This window comes from Macrobrachium nipponense, chromosome 26 (assembly GCF_015104395.2).
Source record: "Macrobrachium nipponense isolate FS-2020 chromosome 26, ASM1510439v2, whole genome shotgun sequence".
In the NCBI taxonomy this organism is placed as follows: domain Eukaryota; kingdom Metazoa; phylum Arthropoda; class Malacostraca; order Decapoda; family Palaemonidae; genus Macrobrachium; species Macrobrachium nipponense.
The window spans coordinates 47056620-47076619 of NC_087215.1; the positions used below are offsets into that span (position 1 = coordinate 47056620).

Below are 20000 nucleotides of genomic sequence, written 5' to 3' on the forward strand. Positions count from 1 at the left end.
AAGTGCATACAAGAGCAGAGGTCATATCAAAACAATATTTTTTACCACTACTATAGTTAGGAGACGCTTGGATAATGCCGTTCAGAACTGGTCTCCTTACGTACTACTATAGGATGGAGGGAGTTTGTTTGTTGTTTGAATGGTGCTTTTACGTTGCATGGAACCAGTGGTTATTCAGCGACGGGACCAACGGCTTTACGTGATTTCCGAACCACGTCGAGAGTGAATTTCCAACACCAGAAAGACACATCTCTCGCTCCTCAATGGAATGGCCGAGAATCTAAGCCGCGACCACCGAGGTGGGACGCCAACACCATACCAACCACGCCACTGAGGCGCTAGGATGGAAGGAGACTAACAGCATATTACTTTACAGATGCCCACCACGCGCAAGGTTGCTCCCAGTGCAGTGTGACAGAGCACCAGCAAATTGAATTCTTATAAGCAACCCATCACTCTTCATGGACCCCGACCTTTACCACTTCAGTTTCATAATTACAATTAAATTACAAATACATCCTCCAGTAATCAAGTCATAATTACAATCATTTTATTTGTATTACAGTTACACGAAATTCTGTAATTGATTACAGTTCAATTAAATTACAATTACACCAACCCTGATTCAGACTCACTTTCCAGTTTGTGGTCCTCCACTTGTGTACTTCCTAGAAGGGGCTCTCCTATCCTCTCCGGGTGCTACACTTTCTGTGTTTCTGAAACTCATTCTTTTTTATTCAAAAGACTTCCAATTTAATGCTTTCACTGCTCCTCCATTTCTTTCTTTCCAACTTTAAATTTTTCATCTTCCATTATGGATTGCCTCTTTTGTATTCTATCACTTGTCATCCACCTTCTTCTTATTCCAACATTTTCTTGCCTCTGCCGGATCAAGATCCTAAGGAATTTCTCCCACTTCTCTTTGCCCTTGTCTTTGCAACATAGTCACATGAGTCAACATAAGTAGTAACTGCTGCAAGGACAGTTTCTATGGCGCACTTCAAATGGTATTGAAGTTTCTATGCACCAGCAAGCCAAGGCAGCATTAGCTTTTACCTCTGACTTGTCATGTTACTCTCAAGTTAGCTGTCCGTCTTTTTTCTTTCTTTCTTTTTTACCTCGCCCCATTTTTCGTCTCTCCCTCAAGAACAAATCTTCCATGCAAATTATATTATTGAAACAAAATAGTAGGTGATATCTGGCATCCTAATTCCAGAGCCGTTGAGACTGGGAGCTACTTCTACTACAAGTCTTGAGATGGGACTCTGTGGATTCCACTTACTAATCCTGACAGCCGGGTTGGGAAGGAAAATGATAAACTTATACATAAAAATTTTTATACAAAATACAACTTTAATAAATGTTATAAAGATTTGATAAACCATTACGATGGCATCTAATATCTATCACAATATTGACATAACTCATGCATCCCACATGATCACCAAATAAGAAGCAGAAGTTATCAGCATATATATATAAATATATATAAATGAAACTCACCAGTACACGACTGCAATTTTGAAATACTGCCCAAAGCACTCTGGATGACAAATGCATATAAATGTCATGGTCAGAGTATTGCCTTTTCCGTTATGGTATTGGAAAATATACTACGTACATCCTTCATTTCGGTAAGAAAAATTACTAGGACTCAGGGAAATACAGATCATGGGAAGTAATAGACAGATTTACAAGATACATTCTGAAAATAAAATTAAATTATGAAAGTATGAAAAACAAAGCTATTTTTGGTACAAGAATTAAAGTAAAAGTGTACATTAATCCATTTTTATAAGCATTTCCAGGAATAATTGTTTCAATAAAAAAACTAGCATCTTTCAAAAATCCCTTTTCTAGGCTTTCAACCAGACAATCTTTGGAATTATCAGTTGTTTAAGGAGTCATAGATATCACTATCCTTTTGTTAGCGTCATCATTGAGTAACGTCCTTTGTCCATCTTCAGTCTTCTGATTTGAAAAACTATGTCAGAATAGGAGCCGTAAATAATATCAGAATGGATGAGTAAATGCTACAGTTGGGAGAACTATACATTTAAGTATGTAAAATATTTACCTGAATATTTACCCTTCTCTTCATTGAAGAGTAAATTCTCAACTTTAGAGTCATCATTTAAAAAACTGGCTAAATGTCAAGAATGAAATTCATGTTTGAAGTCAAGTCGGATGACTGTTAATCTTATGAAGAAAACACACTGATTCATGTTGAACCTTTACCGGATGGACAACAGAATAGCATTATTAACACTGGGCTACTAATAACACAATTTAGCTTTGAAAAGTAACAAATTATTAATCCTGCACTTGTATCAATTTGAGAATCTGAAAATCTAGTAATTCACGAAAATTTAATAATGCAATGTATCGTGGAATAACAGCGTGACAAGTGGCTGACAGAGCCTTCTCAAAGCTTAGTTGATGTAATACATCTTATACAGCTGGTTGCAAAACCAATGTAGAGGTAAAAGTGCAGATGGGTGCAGTAATGTACTGCTTTTGTTTTAGCTTATTCTAATGAGTAATACACATACAAAGCTCTATGCATAGTACAAAGATCCTTCATATTAAAGAAAATGCAATTCACATACCTAATGGGAATGGAAGTCTTTGAGCCTTAAAAAAAACTTATATTACTGAACTGACCTTACTTGAGGCTTACCAAAACCTAATCCACTGCTAGTCTTTCAAACAAGTCTATAAATACAGAGACATAGAAAAAAGATTACTTCACAAAGAGAGCAAGATGAGGAAAAATGGTATATTTGTCTTTTATCAAAGAACCCTTAAGGGTGAGAATGCCCACGAATCTTGACTCAATGAATACAAATGCTGTTACGATGAAAGGAATACTACTGATAAAACAATGCATTCTTATCACTGCCAATTCCTTATAAATTCTTCTGAGTAGCAAGTATTACTATTAAAACCATAAGTTCACTTAATATAATGTCTTACATGTCAAGCGGCACGCTTCTTCACAGAAGAACGCATGCATGGAGAATGGCAAATGCAAATTAGGATATTGGAGGTAGATCATCCGTTGAGCTTGTTCGCTAGAACAGCACGACTGCGGTTGAGGGAACCTAGAAGCTTCATCACAGATTTGTAGACTAACTAAGCGCGGAGTTTAGACATCTCTGTTTCTTCGTCTGGTTCTTCAGGTTCCCTGAAAAATGGAACAAGGACCTTCATCTTAACACTAAGCTTTGCAATGGGGTTTCATGGGCAAGTGTTTTACTAAGGAATAAGTTCATGAATTGTCGACATTATTGTTGCAAATGAACTGTTTGCCAGGCAAACGACAGAGATTTCTGATATGTTACTGATTTATGAGATGTGACAACATATATAAATAATTCTGTAATACAGTGGTTTAGATCAAAGAGAGAGAGAGAGAGAGAGAGAGAGAGAGAGAGAGAGAGAGAGAGAGAGAGAGAGAGAGAGAGAGACTTACTGTATCTCAGGATTCTCCAGTTCTGTAATAGTGTCAGGCAGAGGTCTGCCTAAAGTTTCATGCAGAGGAATTGTAGCTATTCCTGCTACAAACGCTGATATACCGAATAATATAGATGGCGCCCTTGGATAAAGTGGACCCTGATAATAAAATAATGTTCATTAGTATTTTAATGCAGTGAATGACGCAGATAGGTTTAAAAGTGGTAAAACCATTTCCTCACTAACTTCAGTGTATCTAAAAATCACCATTCCTTGCGCAGCTAGGATATGCTTATTTGCGAGCACTGTGTATTTTTACTATGATATTAATATCAGAATAACATCACACTGCAGACCTACAAGTCGAGCAACCTGCAAGTCGAGCAAACTCTATTTTTACCTATGAGCAAGTAGTAACACATCTGAAGAACTAATGTATTTATCAGATACATTATGATCATTTTTTTTTATAATGCTACCATTTTAAATCTGATAAGTTGCAAGTTAAGTGTAGAGATTAGGTCAGACTACGAACTATGTAGAATTACTGTTAGCTGCAAGATGTCCAGAAATATTCAAGTGGAGGCTATCACGCAGGGTCTTTGTTGCTTAACAAATATTGTTACCTATCACAAACCGAAATCATTTAAGTGTCTTATCAGTTGAGATACTACTGTATATAAATACATCCATGAATGTACATATGTATAATTGTGTACGAGTTTTTATACTTATATGTATATATGTAAGTGTTTACATAATAAAAATATGGAATGTTAGTCCATATATATATAAAAGTCTAAAACTAAAGAGGTCAACCAGATTGCTTGCAGGAATGTGATCAGACTAGAGACGCTAAAGATGACGTATACAATAAGTATGTAGGCTAAGATAACATGCCGTCACCTGTAGTCATTCAATTGTTTATAAACATTAGTCCAAGCTCCCTGCTTGAGACAACTACCCCGACCTATAATTCAAACGGCCTACGTGATCTGTAGCGTGTCTCATTTTGATTGTGTGTTCGTATGAAACTATGTCATTTGTATGTATGTTCATATGTTCGAACTACTGTCTGTTCCTTCATAACTTGTAACAGAGATGGTAGACAGGCAGAACAGAGTTAGCTATCGTCATTAGAAGACCTGTACCTCTTTACCTAAGCTTTATCATGTAGAGGAATAGGATTAGCCATCATCATTGGCAGAAGCGATCAAGCTATCGTTATTAGAAGACTTGTACAATCATATCTGATCTTCAGCATGTAAAACTTCAGAAGAATATATCTATTTTTATACTTCGTGTTTTCTACAAGAACCTCCTCACCATGAGTTTAACACATCATCATCATAAACAAGAAGATAATCCCGACTTCGTAAGTGATCTACAAACCCCAAAACACTCCATTGAAGATGGAAGTGCAATACCAACCGACTTAGCGTAAGATTATCGCAAGTCTAACATTACCTCATAGGGCGCCTTATCATACAAGGCACAAGCCCTAATATATATATCCCAGTCTGCATGTACATGTGTTTGTGTTTATTTGAAAGAGTGGGTGTATGCTATTCTCAAGACTGCACTGTGCACAAGCTCACCAGCAACTCTGTGATAAATGGAGACGTCATTGATCCTATTCGTGAAGCGATCGTAGCTGAGCCCAGAGCCTGGAGTCTCACTTCAGTGGGGAAGAGTTCAGTGCAGTACAGGTACAGCAGCTGGAAGGCAGCACTGATGCACATCTTACCCACCATGGCTAAGGTCATAACCAGCCAGCTTAAACCTATGGGAAACCGCATAAAAGACGATCAGATTTCTGAAGGCGTCTGCCACATCAATTTTACTGATTCAGACTCTTAAGCTGGGAATGCTGAACAAAGTCCAAATGATCAAAATGATAAACATTACCCATTTTTACTTTACTTACTCATTTTCTTAATTTGTTTGTTAGCATCTGTGCAAATTACTGAAAAGAGTAATGTTTGAAATGATCCCCATCACCAAGCTGAAATTACTTTGAATATGAGAAACCCAATATATTGACACAAGATTTTTTTCTATTTACTATAAACTGAATGTAAAATACTATTTCTTTCTAGGAATCACTATACCTAACGAAACTGGTACTAGTCGAAAGACACTTCTATTTACACATAAAAACAACACAGAAACAAAATTGTAATACATGTAATGCATGGGTGGAGTGCAAATAATGAGTAAAAAGCAAGAACAACATTACAAAATTGTATGATTTACTTAACAGTTTATATCATTAAAAGTTTTTAAATATTTCAATGAGTTTCAAAAACAGTGCTCAAGTTATACTGCTACTCTCTAAATTCTAGTTATACTGTTATTCTCCAAACATTTATATTAACAAATCACTTACCCTACAAATACTAAGATACACAATACTGTACTGTAGCATCAATAATGGTGAGAAGAAAAAGTATATGCATGCATTACTATACATATGAACAAACATGCACTGCTTGTAATTACTTAGAAAACCACAAAGCTGTAAAAGAGCTTGGTCCTACAATATATACAGTATAGTATATGCACTTCAGGAAATACGTTTACAGAAATGTAACAGCATTATTCAGTAGAATAAGACATTCTACCAGTTATTTTTAAAGCTTACCCACAGGATTGTCCACATCAAGGATTTAAATCAGAAATGAAGCTTTACTTCCTACAGTAAAATCTCAGTATAGTACATTACTGGCATTTACTTCATAAATTTAGGAAGGTCATTTCAAAGCTGAAGCACGACACACAATCAAAAAGAAAATTAATCTCCCAAGCAACGTAAATGTCAGCGCTTAATAATGGCCCTCTTGTAGGTACGTCCAATCAAAGGCCCATCCTGTGATATCAGAGCACTGTGTGATACCAAATGACTCCTGGAGTCTCACAAAAAAAAAAGTAAGAGTGTAATTCCTCGCCTTTCTGTGCAGAATCCCTTCCTAATCGTGAGGACATAACGAAGCTGGAGTCATTGTGCCACTCATTAGGGTTTAAATCCTGCTAAAAAGATGTATATGAACAAAAGCCTAATATGACTTACAAAACCTGTCATTAAATTCCTCAAGTAACATCTACATGTAACTACTTGGAACTTAGTGTGCTCCAAGGAAAAAAAAAACCTGGATTAAAAAAATAAAGTGTTGCTGACTTGACAAGTATCAGTTACGACAGCTAAATTCAATCTCTAAAAACCAACACAATGTACTGCACAAGTTTAAAATACTATTTAGAACAATACAAATACTTACTTATGATTATGTAAAAGTCATCAGTGAACACCACTTTCACATATTTAAAAATCATGTTGTTTCCTGATCACCAAAGAAGCCAAAAACCATACTAACTATGAATCAAACATGAAATGATCATCCCAAATAGCAGTGGAACATCACAATTTTTACAGATATATTTAGACTTGAGTCCCCAGTCCACGCCTATCAGTACCTAGGTATAACTTGACTTCAATATTTCTATTTTTAGTATATTCCCATAGTGTAGATTTTGTTCAATAGTCGCAATACTTCTTATTCTCTCTACTTCACATACATTAATTTTCTCGAAACAATACTTAGCTATATAAACGAATATTCACAGTTGTTGAATGCTACAGCATAAGGCAAAGGTTTCTCATCGCTTGGGGTCAAGCAAGCGCTAATAGTGAACATAGCACTGTCATCTGATTCACATCTGTACAATGAATTCATATAAAAATAGGCGTATGAAAAGCTTCTTTACGTGGATGCTCCATTTCTGAAAGCTTTTGATAAAGCCTTTAGCTGACAACACAAGGAAAAACAATAAAAGCAATGTCACAGAGAAGCATAAACAATGAAAAAACAGATTGTTTTTTAAAGACAATAATGTGCAATCTATCCTGATTCAAATTGGCAATACCCTTCACTTTATATCAGTGAATTAGGTTTGGTTACTTTTCACTGCACACCAGCTACTAAAATATTATTCGCATATAATTACTGAATCATTAACAATCTCGTTGCTGTTCACAATACTGATTATTATTATTATTATTATTATTATTATTATTATTATTATTATTATTATTATTATTATTATTATTATTATTATTATTATTAAGAAAGATACAGATAAATTTTCATCTACTGAGCAAAACAAGGGTATCTAAAAGCTATTGAAAACTACATTCTAGTCGCTCTACCTACAAAAGAGGGGTTACACTATTAGTATAGAAAAAAACAACTCTGTTTGCATGAGCACCAAAACACGAGTATTTCTACTGCCTTCACCATTAGAATTAGTATTTACAGCCTTTAGTATAAACACAAAGAGAAGAATTAAGTTTATTAGTTGTGGGTAAAAGCGAGTGAGCTTCTCTAAAGCCTCTGGTGCAACTAAGCGTCTTCCTAAAAAGGCTCTACTCAAGTTAGGCGAGGCTTTACAGATGTACATACTTGGGGGGACAGAAGGCCCAACATAATCTTTTGGAATGAGGGTCATGTCCTCATAACCAGGGAACCTTATGCCGTCAGAGGAACCCCTTGATCTTGGTGGAGAATTTAAGCGATGATCTGCTGTAAGGATGGACACAGTTCTTATATCGAAGTTTCTGGATATTACATTTTGCTGCTTGCTTAAATACTATTTAGTTATAAAAGTTTATATTTTTATATCATACTTGTACTTTGGAGAAAGAAACCTTTGCTGTCTGGATAAAAAGTGTTATTTTGTCAAGAGTACTCTCTCTCTCTCTCTCTCTCTCTCTCTCTCTCTCTCTCTCTCTCATAACTACAGACAAAGCTTACTTTATCTCTGGCTTGTAAAGCCTGCACTCTGCTTGTTACCAGTTCTACGCCAATGTAATAATAATATAAAAAAAAAACATGTTATCACTGTATTAGAAATCGGTAAAATTATTTAAGAAGAAATGACATGCTATAAACAGATGGGAAAAATTTCCACACTTTCAACAATTATGTATGAACTCCATTATAACTGTTGGCTAAAATAAACAACTGTGGTTAACAGTTGAATTATTAAAAGCTGTAATTTTCTGCCATACAGTTTGACATTCTAAGCAACAAGAACATATTATCTTCAGCAGCTTACTGAGACCACTGAACCATTTCTAAATACTTAGGATTTCTTCTCAAGTGGGAAGTGAAAATTGGAGTATGGTAAAACATAAGCCAGCTGGGAAGAGGTCACAAGGAATACATAAAAAGTAAATGGCTGAAAGTATTTCACCTCACTGATAGAAAACTACAAAGACCCTTTAGTACTATCCACAGGATAGTACCATGAAAGGCACTGAGTCATACTACTCCCCAACAGAAGACATTTTGAAAATGAGTAATCAAATTTTATCACCAAAACATGAAAACAGAAATAACCCATCCAAACCTACTTGGTGAAATGAAGGAGACAGCAAAAATAGAGGCACCGCTTAAAAGGTACAACAGGATCGACGGCACACGGCGTCCAAATGCTGCGACAATTGGAGCCGTCACTGTGTATGCAGGCACTTCTGCTAATCCGCCGAGGACCATGTACACAAATGGATCAGCACTGTAGTTGACTGCATTAAGTGCAAGCCCATAGAAGACCAAATTTACCAATAAGAATTTCAAATATACGATGATCGTGATTTTTCGGAGTTTGGGTGTCCTGGAAGAAAAGGAATCAGGTGTCAAGTAAATACTTTGGACATCGTCTTGGATCAACTGGCATGCAACAATAGCAGTGTTGAGGCCATGAATAGGCTATAATGTGCTAACGTCACCTCTGGATGATGTGAAATTTATCATCAAATATGAAAGCAATCAAAGTTGTTTAGTATTTTCCACAATACGCACATGGATACAATTGATTCATTGCCTTATTTTCGGCACAATCAACTTTATACTAAATTCATGCAAGTTTGATCTCTGACCAATATGTTATTTCATCCACATAAAAACAAACTCAAACTAGCTTGAACTTAAATGAAACCATTTGTTGAAGGTGTTTTTAATAATCTATTTTTACGGACACTAAAAGATCACAAAGAAGAAGTCAGGAAACCCCAAGATTACTACACCCACACTGCAGTAAAGCATCATAAATATGTACAAGTCGGCAAATTATCTAAGCCAAACCACAGATGGGTTGAAAACAAGTCAGTGGCTATAAATGGAGAACAAATCTTTGGCAAATGCTGGATGAGCATAAGAAGTCCTGGATATGACTACCACTAAGTCACTGACTTGTGCACACCCAGTTTGTAAAGTCTGTTTGATAAGTTGCTGGTGTCTGTTTGTGGTATGTTCACTGCAGTGTGGACACACCCTAAACGACAGATAAAGAATGTCAAAGTCTCATCTACCTGAACAAAATGAAAAGCCTTTTAATGTAATACAAACTCTTCTGCCGACACCCAGAAGTCTCTTGCTGGTCCTGCACTGCTTGCTGTTTGGCAAAAGCAGACTGAAAGGATTTTGGAAAAAAACAGACTCATAATTTTGCATATACGATGAGAATAAAATGGCTAAATTTAAAAATACTATATAAACAAAGAGGTATGTATAACAGATTTAATCATATCTGTAACAACTACAAGGCCCTCTTAACTTATTGATTTCTTCACACTTTGGATATGTTTGTCACTGCCAAGCCTAAGATCCAATTGAAGGATCATATAAAGAGATTTTGATGCCTAGAGAGATACAAACCTGCGTCAGGAATATCGAACGAGGTAGCATTATCTGCTTGACCACAAAGAAGCGTATAAGTCTATTCCCGCTCTTATGAAACAGAGTATATCTGTAGAATTCAGATACATTTACTAGTGCTGGAATAAACCCATTCTCACCGTCATAGTCAAGTGTTTAATCGTTTATTGATTTCTTTAAGTTGAAATATATATTTAGAATCTACTGGTCACTACAGACGCTACTTTAGTGGAACATATCATCTGTAATGAATAGCTATTATAGTAGAATAGTTTATTTAGTTAGCGCGTCTTCATACCTCTCCCTGTATGGTTCTCATGAGGGCATTTAATTCTTCTTGGGGTGGGAGGGTGACCTTATTCCATCTCGCTGCCCTTCGTAAAACCTTGTTAGCCCTCTCAAATTTGCCCTCCACAATAAGCCATCTTGGAGATTCATCCATGAACCTGCAGACACGGTTGCATGGGTCAAAACAGCCGTTTAATATCCGTCCTACTTACTCATTCTCAATGGTCATTAAAATCTCACGCTGATGCCAATTTTCAATACAAGAGGAAAAACAGATAAGAAAATATCTAATCTTCATTGAAGAGGGTTGCAACCTAAAGAAGCAGTTCTTGTGGTAATGGATAAAAGTATCATCTGTGCCCGTGCTATACTGGAAACTAAATTTACTGTCAATTAATGCACACTTCTTGCGACTATAGTAAAATCCAAGAAAACAAACCACAGTTGCAGAGTTACTGAAGATTTATGGTAAACCTAACTTACCAAAGAACTGGACTGATGAGAATTCCTGAGAGACTAACAGCTGTCTGCAGCCACCGCCAGTCCCTGATGAAATAGGCCACGCCTCCCCACAGCATGGTGGCTATTGCCCACGGCAGGGCAAGGATTATACCAACGACAGAACGGTGACGGGGCTCACACACTTCCATGGCTGGAGGACAGGGAAATTACAGAATAACACCCAATGTACGTTTAAGGAGGAAACTATCAAAACCTACACAGTAGCACCTCAAATTAACTTTCTGAAAGGTATAAAAAAATCCATCATATAACAAAGACGCTGTATTATAGCTTGCACTTGAACATTTTATAGATATCTGAAGGCTAACAACAATTCCACAAGGTTACTAACCTAAATTACCCTGTACATAACATTTAAGATTAAAGAGATTTAAAGGTGGTACGTAGCAAAAAATATCGATAATAATGTAGCTGATGAATAGTACAGAAGTTCATTAGACTGAGGTCCATTACGTTGAGGTTTTGCTCTATAGCCATTTTATTCAGAGGCAGACATGACTGCAGTACAAAAGTAACATTCGGACAGAAAAGAACAGCATGACTGTACTAAGGGTTTTGTGTTTGGTACGGGGTCAGAGGGGAGGGATAACACAAACCCTTGTGACGCATAATTATGTTCAGACATTAATATTATTAACAAACTTCATTTTGATTTAATTACTTGTAGGTTTCTTCTACAAATCTAATTAATTAGGAAACTGTTACGCGAATTTCGGTCATTTTTTGTAAAGAAAATGTTACCGTCATATAAAAGTGACACTTGTTGAAACGACCAGATTCACTCAATGTGAAAACTATCCAGGTCAAAATCAATGAGGAATCCTTTGCCATTCAGCCACTCAGATTCACGGGTTTGATCTTTACTGTAGTACTACTTCCCTTCCGCCAGAGGAAACAAGGTCGTATTCACTTGAGCAAAGATACAACTTATATTTAATCGGAATAAAAAAAATTATCTCTAAATATAAGATTAACTATTATGAAAATGATAAAAAAAATGAAATAAAACAAATGAATGAAGACTCAAGGAAAAATCAGTTAACAACCGGCTGACTTATTTCGGAAAAGGGCCGCTCAACTCCCAAGGGCTTCTTCTTCAGGTCTTACCTAGTATATACCCCGTCTGTATTACCACCGGGTGCAGGAGACCCAACAAGAATCTCGACACCAAAATGGCGGAGAAATCTGGGATCCAGCTGGACCCTATGGCAATGAGAGCGAAGAGAGTCGTTCCTATGGACAGCATAGTCTTCCTTCCATATCTGGAAAACACAGAAAGAAAACTTTACCTGCAGCAGGAAATGTCGTGTAGTAAGAGATGCACCATTGGACCTCAATGGCAGGGAGGAGAAATTCTCCTAAACATAAATTTCAATCAGAACTTTTCGAAATAAGCTGTACCTAAGGAATGGGGGAAGAAGCTTGTAGATGTCTGAAGGACACTGACTTGAGAGAGAGAGAGAGAGAGAGAGAGATCTGATTTCAAGAAATACAGGCTGTCAAACCAAGCGCTTACTGTAGCATTTTCGGCCAGTCAGCGTTTAAGACGATGCAAAGAAAGTTGGAATCGTTGGACAGCAAGACAAGAAGAGCTGGAAAATAGCGATGAAGTATAATGATCTAAAGGAGAAACTGGGAGGAAATCTCATATCTGCCCTAATAAGTTAGCGATGATGGACAGCTAAACTGAACAAAGCAGCGGGGATAGGAGGCCATGTAAAAGGCTAAAAAGTGATAGCAGTTTAGGGCCGAAGGTACGCTGAAACACCTTTTGGTAATGCATACAGTGCGCCACGTGAGATGCACTGACGGAACTACCATGCTACTACTTATAGAGAGAAAAAAAGAATACGTGATCCTTACCTGTCGGATAGAATTCCATTGAGAGGTGCCCCGACAAACGTACCAAACATGTACATACTCTGATAGGTCGCTCGGAGGTAATTGTACGGGCATATTAAATCAAACTGTAACAAAGAATAAGTACATTTCCTATAGCAAGATCCACACGAGAGTTGTGGCATGAATGACCAACAATGACACATTAATCAATATAAATTAGAGCTGCATAAATTTGCTAATGCTGGCTACCTACGATGGATCATATATATTACGTATATCACATTCTCAAGTTCAGTGTTTATTAGTAAATTAATTTTTTTTAAAAATAAGCCTTATTTTTGTACACTTTGACCAATTATGAAATATATCTAAGTAATGAGAAATAATGCATTTAATCATCCGGCATGTAAAGAGCCACGCCTACTTCTAATATATATACTATATATATAATATATATATAATATATATATATATATATATTATATATATATAATATATATATATATATATATATATATATATCTATATATATATATATATATAATATATATATATATATATATATATAGAGAGAGAGAGAGAGAGAGAGAGAGAGAGAGAGAGAGAGAGAGAGAGAGAGAGAGAGATATAAAGGAGCCCATAAAAACGCCAAAATATAGAAAGTAAGTACTATATTTCAGAGACTGCTCACTCTCTTCAGGTAGGTAATGAATGAGAAAAGTTACAGAAGAGTCAGTATTTATACCAAGAGACCCATCCACAGGTAGCACAATTTGGTAAGTCACCTCGCTGATAATCCCTTTTTACTTTTCTAAAGTGTTGTTGAAGGAAGATTTTATCTATGATATCTGAATCCCAGGCACTCTTTGAGGTGTTCATTATTTGTCTATGTTTAATAATTTGGGTTTTGTACCAACATTTGCTGCAATAAATTATATGTGACAAATTACAGTCTATTCTGTAGTTATGGTTATTTATATGCTTAAAAGTAGCTGAGCTTTGTTGTCCTTACCTAAATGGCTGGGGAAGTGATTCTCCTGTAAAACCGATGTAAAATTGGTCACAGTCCAGGCATGGGCTTTCGTATACTTCTGTGTCTTTGGGGAATGTCTTTTGTTGGATGTTAATCAGGGATTTGGCTACGGTATTTGGGTAGGTAAAGGCAAAAGGGTAAGATTTTCCGAAGGTCTGGATCACCGTCTTAATCCCGTCCAGGTGTAGGATTTTTATTTTATTATTGGATGTCTCTCTGGTCTTGTCTTGATGGGGTCGTCCAGGTCTTTTAATTGAAAGACCAGACCGTTGACAAACATGTCAAACAAGTCATAAAAGAAGCTGAAACCTACTATGAGATTCACAGCCGAAGTCCCGGTGTTTTTCCGGAATAAAATTTTATCAACGTACATGACATAGGTGACACTTTGTCACAGTATATCTTACATCTCTACCTAATTTTTTACTGTATTCTGTATTACGAAAGTTGCATAATTCTGGTAATTATAAGAGTAACACCGACTTCTTGTAGACATCGCCAGCAAACTCAGAGGAATGGCTTTCGAACTTCGAAGGTATAATGATGAACTTATGACGTCATTAACTTGTCTCCTCCTCGATGGATAATTGGCGACAATGAAATACAACCAATACTTCTTGTTTACGCTGTGTAGTAGTGGTAGTAGTAGTAGTAGTGATTTATGCCATGAGGTCGAGGGCTGGAATCCTTGAAGAAAAGGGTCTCCATAAGTAATAAGAGAAATTACTCTCTATCACTATTTCTCCATTGAAAAATTATATAATTATAAATTAATTAACAAAGTAAAAAAAACTTTGGCATTCGTCAAAACTCCTTTGATATTTTTCTTAATATGATGGTAACGATCATTGTAATAAATAAACAATTGCAAAGGATTAGATTGGATTATACGTAGAATTTAAGACTTCAAGCCAAGCACTGGGATAATGACTTATCATAGCCGCCATTCTTGAAGCCTTGACAAGGTACGAATATTCAGAATATCAGAGACCGCTGTTTCGCCAGTGGCTTCGGCTGCTTTATTTTACTCTTACGAATACTATACTTTTCTCTAATATGAGCAATAATGAATGCTGCCGAAAATTAGGTAGGGATGTAAAGTATACTGTGGCTAAGTAATATCTTTGTCAAATGCACACAAAAAAAAAGGTTATTCCGGAAAACACCGAGACAAAGGCTCTGAATCTCATAGTAAGTACCACTGTGCCTTAGGCTTGACCTGGGTAGGCTAGCTGCCTTACATACCAGCGAGTTTTCCACAGAAAGGGTAATTCGAATGTTAGGCAGTTATAGCCTGACCAGGTAGTTCCTTAGGTACAGTGGTACTTAGGTTCAAACTTCTTTTATGACTTGTTTGTCAGCGGTCTGGTCTTCCAGTTGAAAGACTTGTGTTCGTTCCTGATGTGAGTCAGAAATATATTTCTGTTCCACACCACACGTGATTGTGTGGTGATATATATATATATATATATATATATATATATATATATATATATATATGTATACATATATATATGTTGACAGCCCCAATAAGGTTCCTCGTTGGACAAGTGGTTTTCGCACTCGGCTACCAGTTCGGTGTCCGAAATTCGATTCTCGGCTCGGCCAACTCGGAATCAGAGGAATTTATTTCTGGTGATAGAAATTAATTTCTCGATATAATGTGGTTCGGATCCCACAATAAGCTGTAGGTCCCGTTGCTAGGTGACCAATTGGTTCCTAGCCACGTAAAGAATATCTAATCCCTCGGGGCAGCCCTAGGAGAGCTGTAAATCAGCTGAGTGGTCTGGTAAAACTAAGATAAACTTAACATTTTTTGACAGCCCCTCTAAGACAATTAATATATATTATATGGAGCATTGGAAGTATGTCACAGTAAAGCTGACCGAATGCCCTGACAGTGTTGGTGTGTTTAAGCAAACTCCGGGCAAGATGAACATGGGTCAGCACATAACAAGATGTTTTATAAATGGGAGCGAGCCCCCTCGAAGAAAAAGAAAATGTAGGCCGGGTAATCTGGGTGGCACACGGTCTATAGACCTTGTGTACACAGGCCCGCATCGTGTCAAGGGACTTCTACATCACAAGGGAGTGGCGAAACAATGCTCTAGAACAATGAGTGTCCTCATATGTGTGTGTACTTAAAAGGGGCCATTAGAGGGCAATATAATGAGATGCCTCGCAAAGGCAGATTATTCTGGCAATAACTTGTATTGGTGAGACGTCCTGGCTGTGGAAGGTGCACTACGATTTCCATTGAACATTTTATTACTGAATATCTTCCAAGTACGCTGTCAGAGGTTTATCATATCTGTGAAGTATTTGAGAAATTTGTTATTCTTTTTTATATTTTGTTAATCTTGTATGTTTTGTCTTTATTTTTCCCCCCAAGCATGCAGTTAGCTTTATATAATTTTTAAAGTGACCTTTGTTTTTTTCCTCAGAAGGTATTGTTGAGGTCACGTGGTAAGGGAATTTTTAACATGCAGCTATGACTTTGGCCATGACAGACTTTGACATGATATTTGGGGTATTTAAAATGATGGATGTCAAAAGATATTCAATTTTCCATTTACTTATTTGCTAGTAGTGAGGTTTGCCATGGCCTTAACTTCTTTCATTCCTTTCTTTTTTTGTCATGTTAATTTTGGGAATAAAACTTGTATTTTTTTTATAGATCACGAGTTCCGTTTAGCCTTAGTTAATCTATAGGTACTGTGGCATGAGAATAGGTGATTGGGAACTACTCAGGGGAGCCTGACGCACAGGTGCTACGTTGGTGATTTTAGAGGTATATAGGAGTTTCCTTTTGAATTTTGGGATGAGGTTTGATGATAGGAAGGAAAAGGAGAGGATAATATATAGTAATAACGACATCGCCAACAGTTCTCAGACGTTACATACCTCCGAAGTGATCGTGCTGGTGTACGTAGAGTTGTCATAAACCCAGCTCTTGCACGGATGCGTAACGAAACCTCCACCGTTGTCGGTACTTTTAGCAAAGTATTCGCAGTGGTTTCTGGAAGAAGAAGACTGAGTAAAAAAACGTAAGCAAAACAAAAAAGTAGGAAATATGACACTAGATGTGAGACAAAAGATATTTGAAACAATCGTGGTACCAACATTATTTGGCAACATAGAGGAACAGTAGTATGGGAACTTCCAAGGAATTTGTGGACAACGAAAGGGCACATCGCATAGAGAATTTATAGCGAAATCCGATATGTGTCCCGTAGGTTACAGAGTAGAGCATAAAAAATTATGCTGTTGGATAACATAACAAGGTCGGATAAAAATAGATTAATGAAGGAGATAGTGGAGGATCAACTACGAGGCGCCCTGTGGACAGTGCTGAGCAAAGAGCATAGCAAACTTATGTACTTAATATAACATAAAGATTCAAGGGATGAGAAAGTGCGACAATGAAAAAACATTGAAAAAGGAAATAAAGATGTCAACTAAGGAAGAGACTGAAAAGATCTTGACAGAGAAGAGGAAAGAAATTTAGAAGCTAAGGTTAATAGAGGGCTTCAATGAAAATCAGTACATCAAGGAACTTGAAGCAAAGGATGCTTCAATGATAATTACGGCCAGACTGAATATGTTGGACTTGAAGGCTAACGTCCAGAGAAAATCCAAGAATTAAGTTAGTGATCCCTGCCGAGTGGACGAGGACAACACCGAACATTTCCTCTCCTGTAAGACATTACAGGAAATAAAATATCAGGATGTAACACCAAAGATTCTGAAATCTCATGACAGAAGACTGAGGTAATATAGTATACATAAGACTAACCATGAAAGTTAAGAACTGTATTAACCAGGGAGGCGCCGGGTGTCAAAGGCGAGAACAAAACACTATCTTAGCAACCGGAAAAGTAAAAGTGCAAGGGAGGTAATTAGAAATGAAAATAATTATTATAAGTGATAATGAAAAATACAACATTAATGCACATATGTGCAAAGAATTATTTTAAGTATTCATTGCAGAAATTCGCAATGTTCTGGGAATAAAACGAACATTCACATTAGTGAAAACCTAAAGAAAGTCAAGCCTAAGACGATTTAAAAGCTTAGAAAAGAGAGAAGCAGTAAATAACAAGGGAAGTTAGTGTCATCTGCAAAATGGTATTAAAATAATAAATAAGAAACCCTGGTAAAAACTTATTTAAGTTCAACAGCTCTATATCTAACACTGACAGTGTAGTATCCCACAGCTGTTTGTGGAGTGATCACTTCGGAATCAGGAATCAGGAATAATTATGCGATGGGTGAAAGGCCAACCTCAAATTTGCCTGTTCAATCTATTATACTTCACTATTATGTAATGAATGGAATACTCTTCTTGAAGGGAAATCAAAGTTAGTTAAACAAAATCTTCAGTTCTTCTCATCATTCGCAGGGAGACATGAGACTTCTTGTTTCTATGAGCAGCATAGCGAGAAGCTCTTTGAGATTTGGGGTGCACCAAGCATTGACCTTTTGCCAACCAGCACAACAGGAAACATCCAGTGATCTGCATTATAGTTGCCAGACTCATGAGCTGCAATGTAGGACGCCTTCCAGCACCCATGGGACACTCTAGTAGTTTAGGCCTTCCCTCCCTTTTGAATCTAAGGTTGACTCTGGTGGGCCCCAAGTGGCCACATGCCAAGTGGTATCGAGACCTGCTAGTTCTATTATACAAGGTCCCAAGAGAGATTTCCTCATAGCATTTCTGGTAGTATCACCAGGCCCTTGGGTGGGATGGGACTCATCCTTAGGTGCCCTACTTGTAGCTGTTGAGAGTCATTAGACTGGGGTCTGGCCCTCAGGAATGTTTTCCTTTGTGCCCTGGCTTTGGCGACCAACAGGACACTGAGAGCCTCCAGGACCAGAATTCTGCTGAAGACATCTCAATCTCACATTTCCCTGGGGCTGACGACTGTGGGATTCTAGGAAGGGAGTCTGCTCCTCTGTCTAAGGAGGCACAATTGAGGTCAGCCTAAAGCACCTGAATTGCCTGTTGCTGTGCTGATAGGACTGCCTGAGCCTGTAGCATGGACAGAACGATATTCCTGGGGATCATTGGGTTTCTGCGGGTGGCTACAGATGGCCTTCAAGCCCTTGGGGCCCCGGGCATACTCCTGTGAGGTGGGGTCATTGTTAGAGATATGGCTCTTGAGGAACTCACTGTGCCATGTTGGGTTGAATGCCTTTATTCTATAAGCTCCTACATAGAATAGGGCCTGTTCTTTAGATGAGTGCAAGGTACAGACTGAGACAGTGAAGAGGCAGTAACATCGTAGCTGCCAAGAGCAGCCCACAGCTCATACACTAAAAACCCCTACAGGTTACAAAGCTGGGACATGCATGACATATGAGGTTTGTAGGTGAATTACTCGACAAGGCACGCTGTCCATCATATTTGATTTGTAGATTGGTTATATGTAAGTCCCCCTCTCTCTGGACAAGGGGAGAGATTGACAGGCAATGAAAAAAACCTGACAGTTTTGTTAGCATTCTTTATTGTCTCCCAAACACATTGGTTCTTTCAGCCTTCACCAGGTAATAAAAGAAAACTTATTATTTTACACCAGAAGTCTAGCTGTTGCAACATCTCATATGTTTAACAAACTAGAGGTGTGGGATACCTTCCTCTGCTCCTCCATACCAGTAAGGTCTTTCCAAGATGGCCAGAGCCAACCAGCCATTCAGAGAGTACCCAGATTCCTCCCACCAATGAGTGAGCCTCCCATGTATAGAACAAAGGTATTTGTGTAAGAACAATTAGCAAATTTTCAAAGTAGGGTAATTTATATTTTTTCTAAGTTACAGAACTGAAGTCCTTTACATCTACCGACCACCTCAGCCACCCCTCACTCTGGCACCTGAGCAGAAAGGCAAAGTGGAGTGCACTATAGTCTATCGGCTCCTTCAAGGCGATTTGGGTGGGGTCTCCTCCGTTGCTGGCGCTGCCACATCAAATATTCCAACTCAACGTTTTATGGTATATGAAGGCAGCATAAGTTATACAACACAAACATAATTGGTTGTTGATTAATTTTGGCAATTATTAAAAGCCCTCGTAATTTTCTAGCATTTTACAACAATAAAACAACAAGTTTATTCTTAAACGTGGCAAAAAAATTTCCAGCGTTGCC

The 20000-nt window shown here is 37.4% G+C and overlaps 1 protein-coding gene across 5 annotated transcripts in view; it reads right to left on the bottom strand.

The window, feature by feature from the left end:
• Positions 1–1320: 1320 nt before the first annotated feature.
• LOC135200260 (organic cation transporter protein-like) overlaps positions 1321–20000 on the bottom strand; it is a 70654-nt gene continuing 51974 nt past the window's right edge. The window contains exons 4-14 of one of the 5 annotated variants that reach the window (XM_064228736.1): positions 16762–16876; positions 12846–12949; positions 12090–12244; positions 10944–11112; positions 10471–10618; positions 9827–9927; positions 8870–9129; positions 7917–8033; positions 5055–5239; positions 3476–3615; positions 1321–3187 (exon numbers count right to left, since the gene is read on the bottom strand). In XM_064228736.1, coding sequence (XP_064084806.1) covers positions 3136–3187; positions 3476–3615; positions 5055–5239; positions 7917–8033; positions 8870–9129; positions 9827–9927; positions 10471–10618; positions 10944–11112; positions 12090–12244; positions 12846–12949; positions 16762–16876 — 1546 coding nt within the window. In that variant the 3' untranslated portion in view covers positions 1321–3135. Of the gene's footprint in view, positions 3188–3475; positions 3616–5054; positions 5240–7916; positions 8037–8869; positions 9130–9826; positions 9928–10470; positions 10619–10943; positions 11113–12089; positions 12245–12845; positions 12950–16761; positions 16877–20000 lie in introns of all 5 variants that reach the window. The other 4 variants (XM_064228735.1, XR_010311234.1, XM_064228737.1 and 1 more) reach the window with 4 other exon arrangements.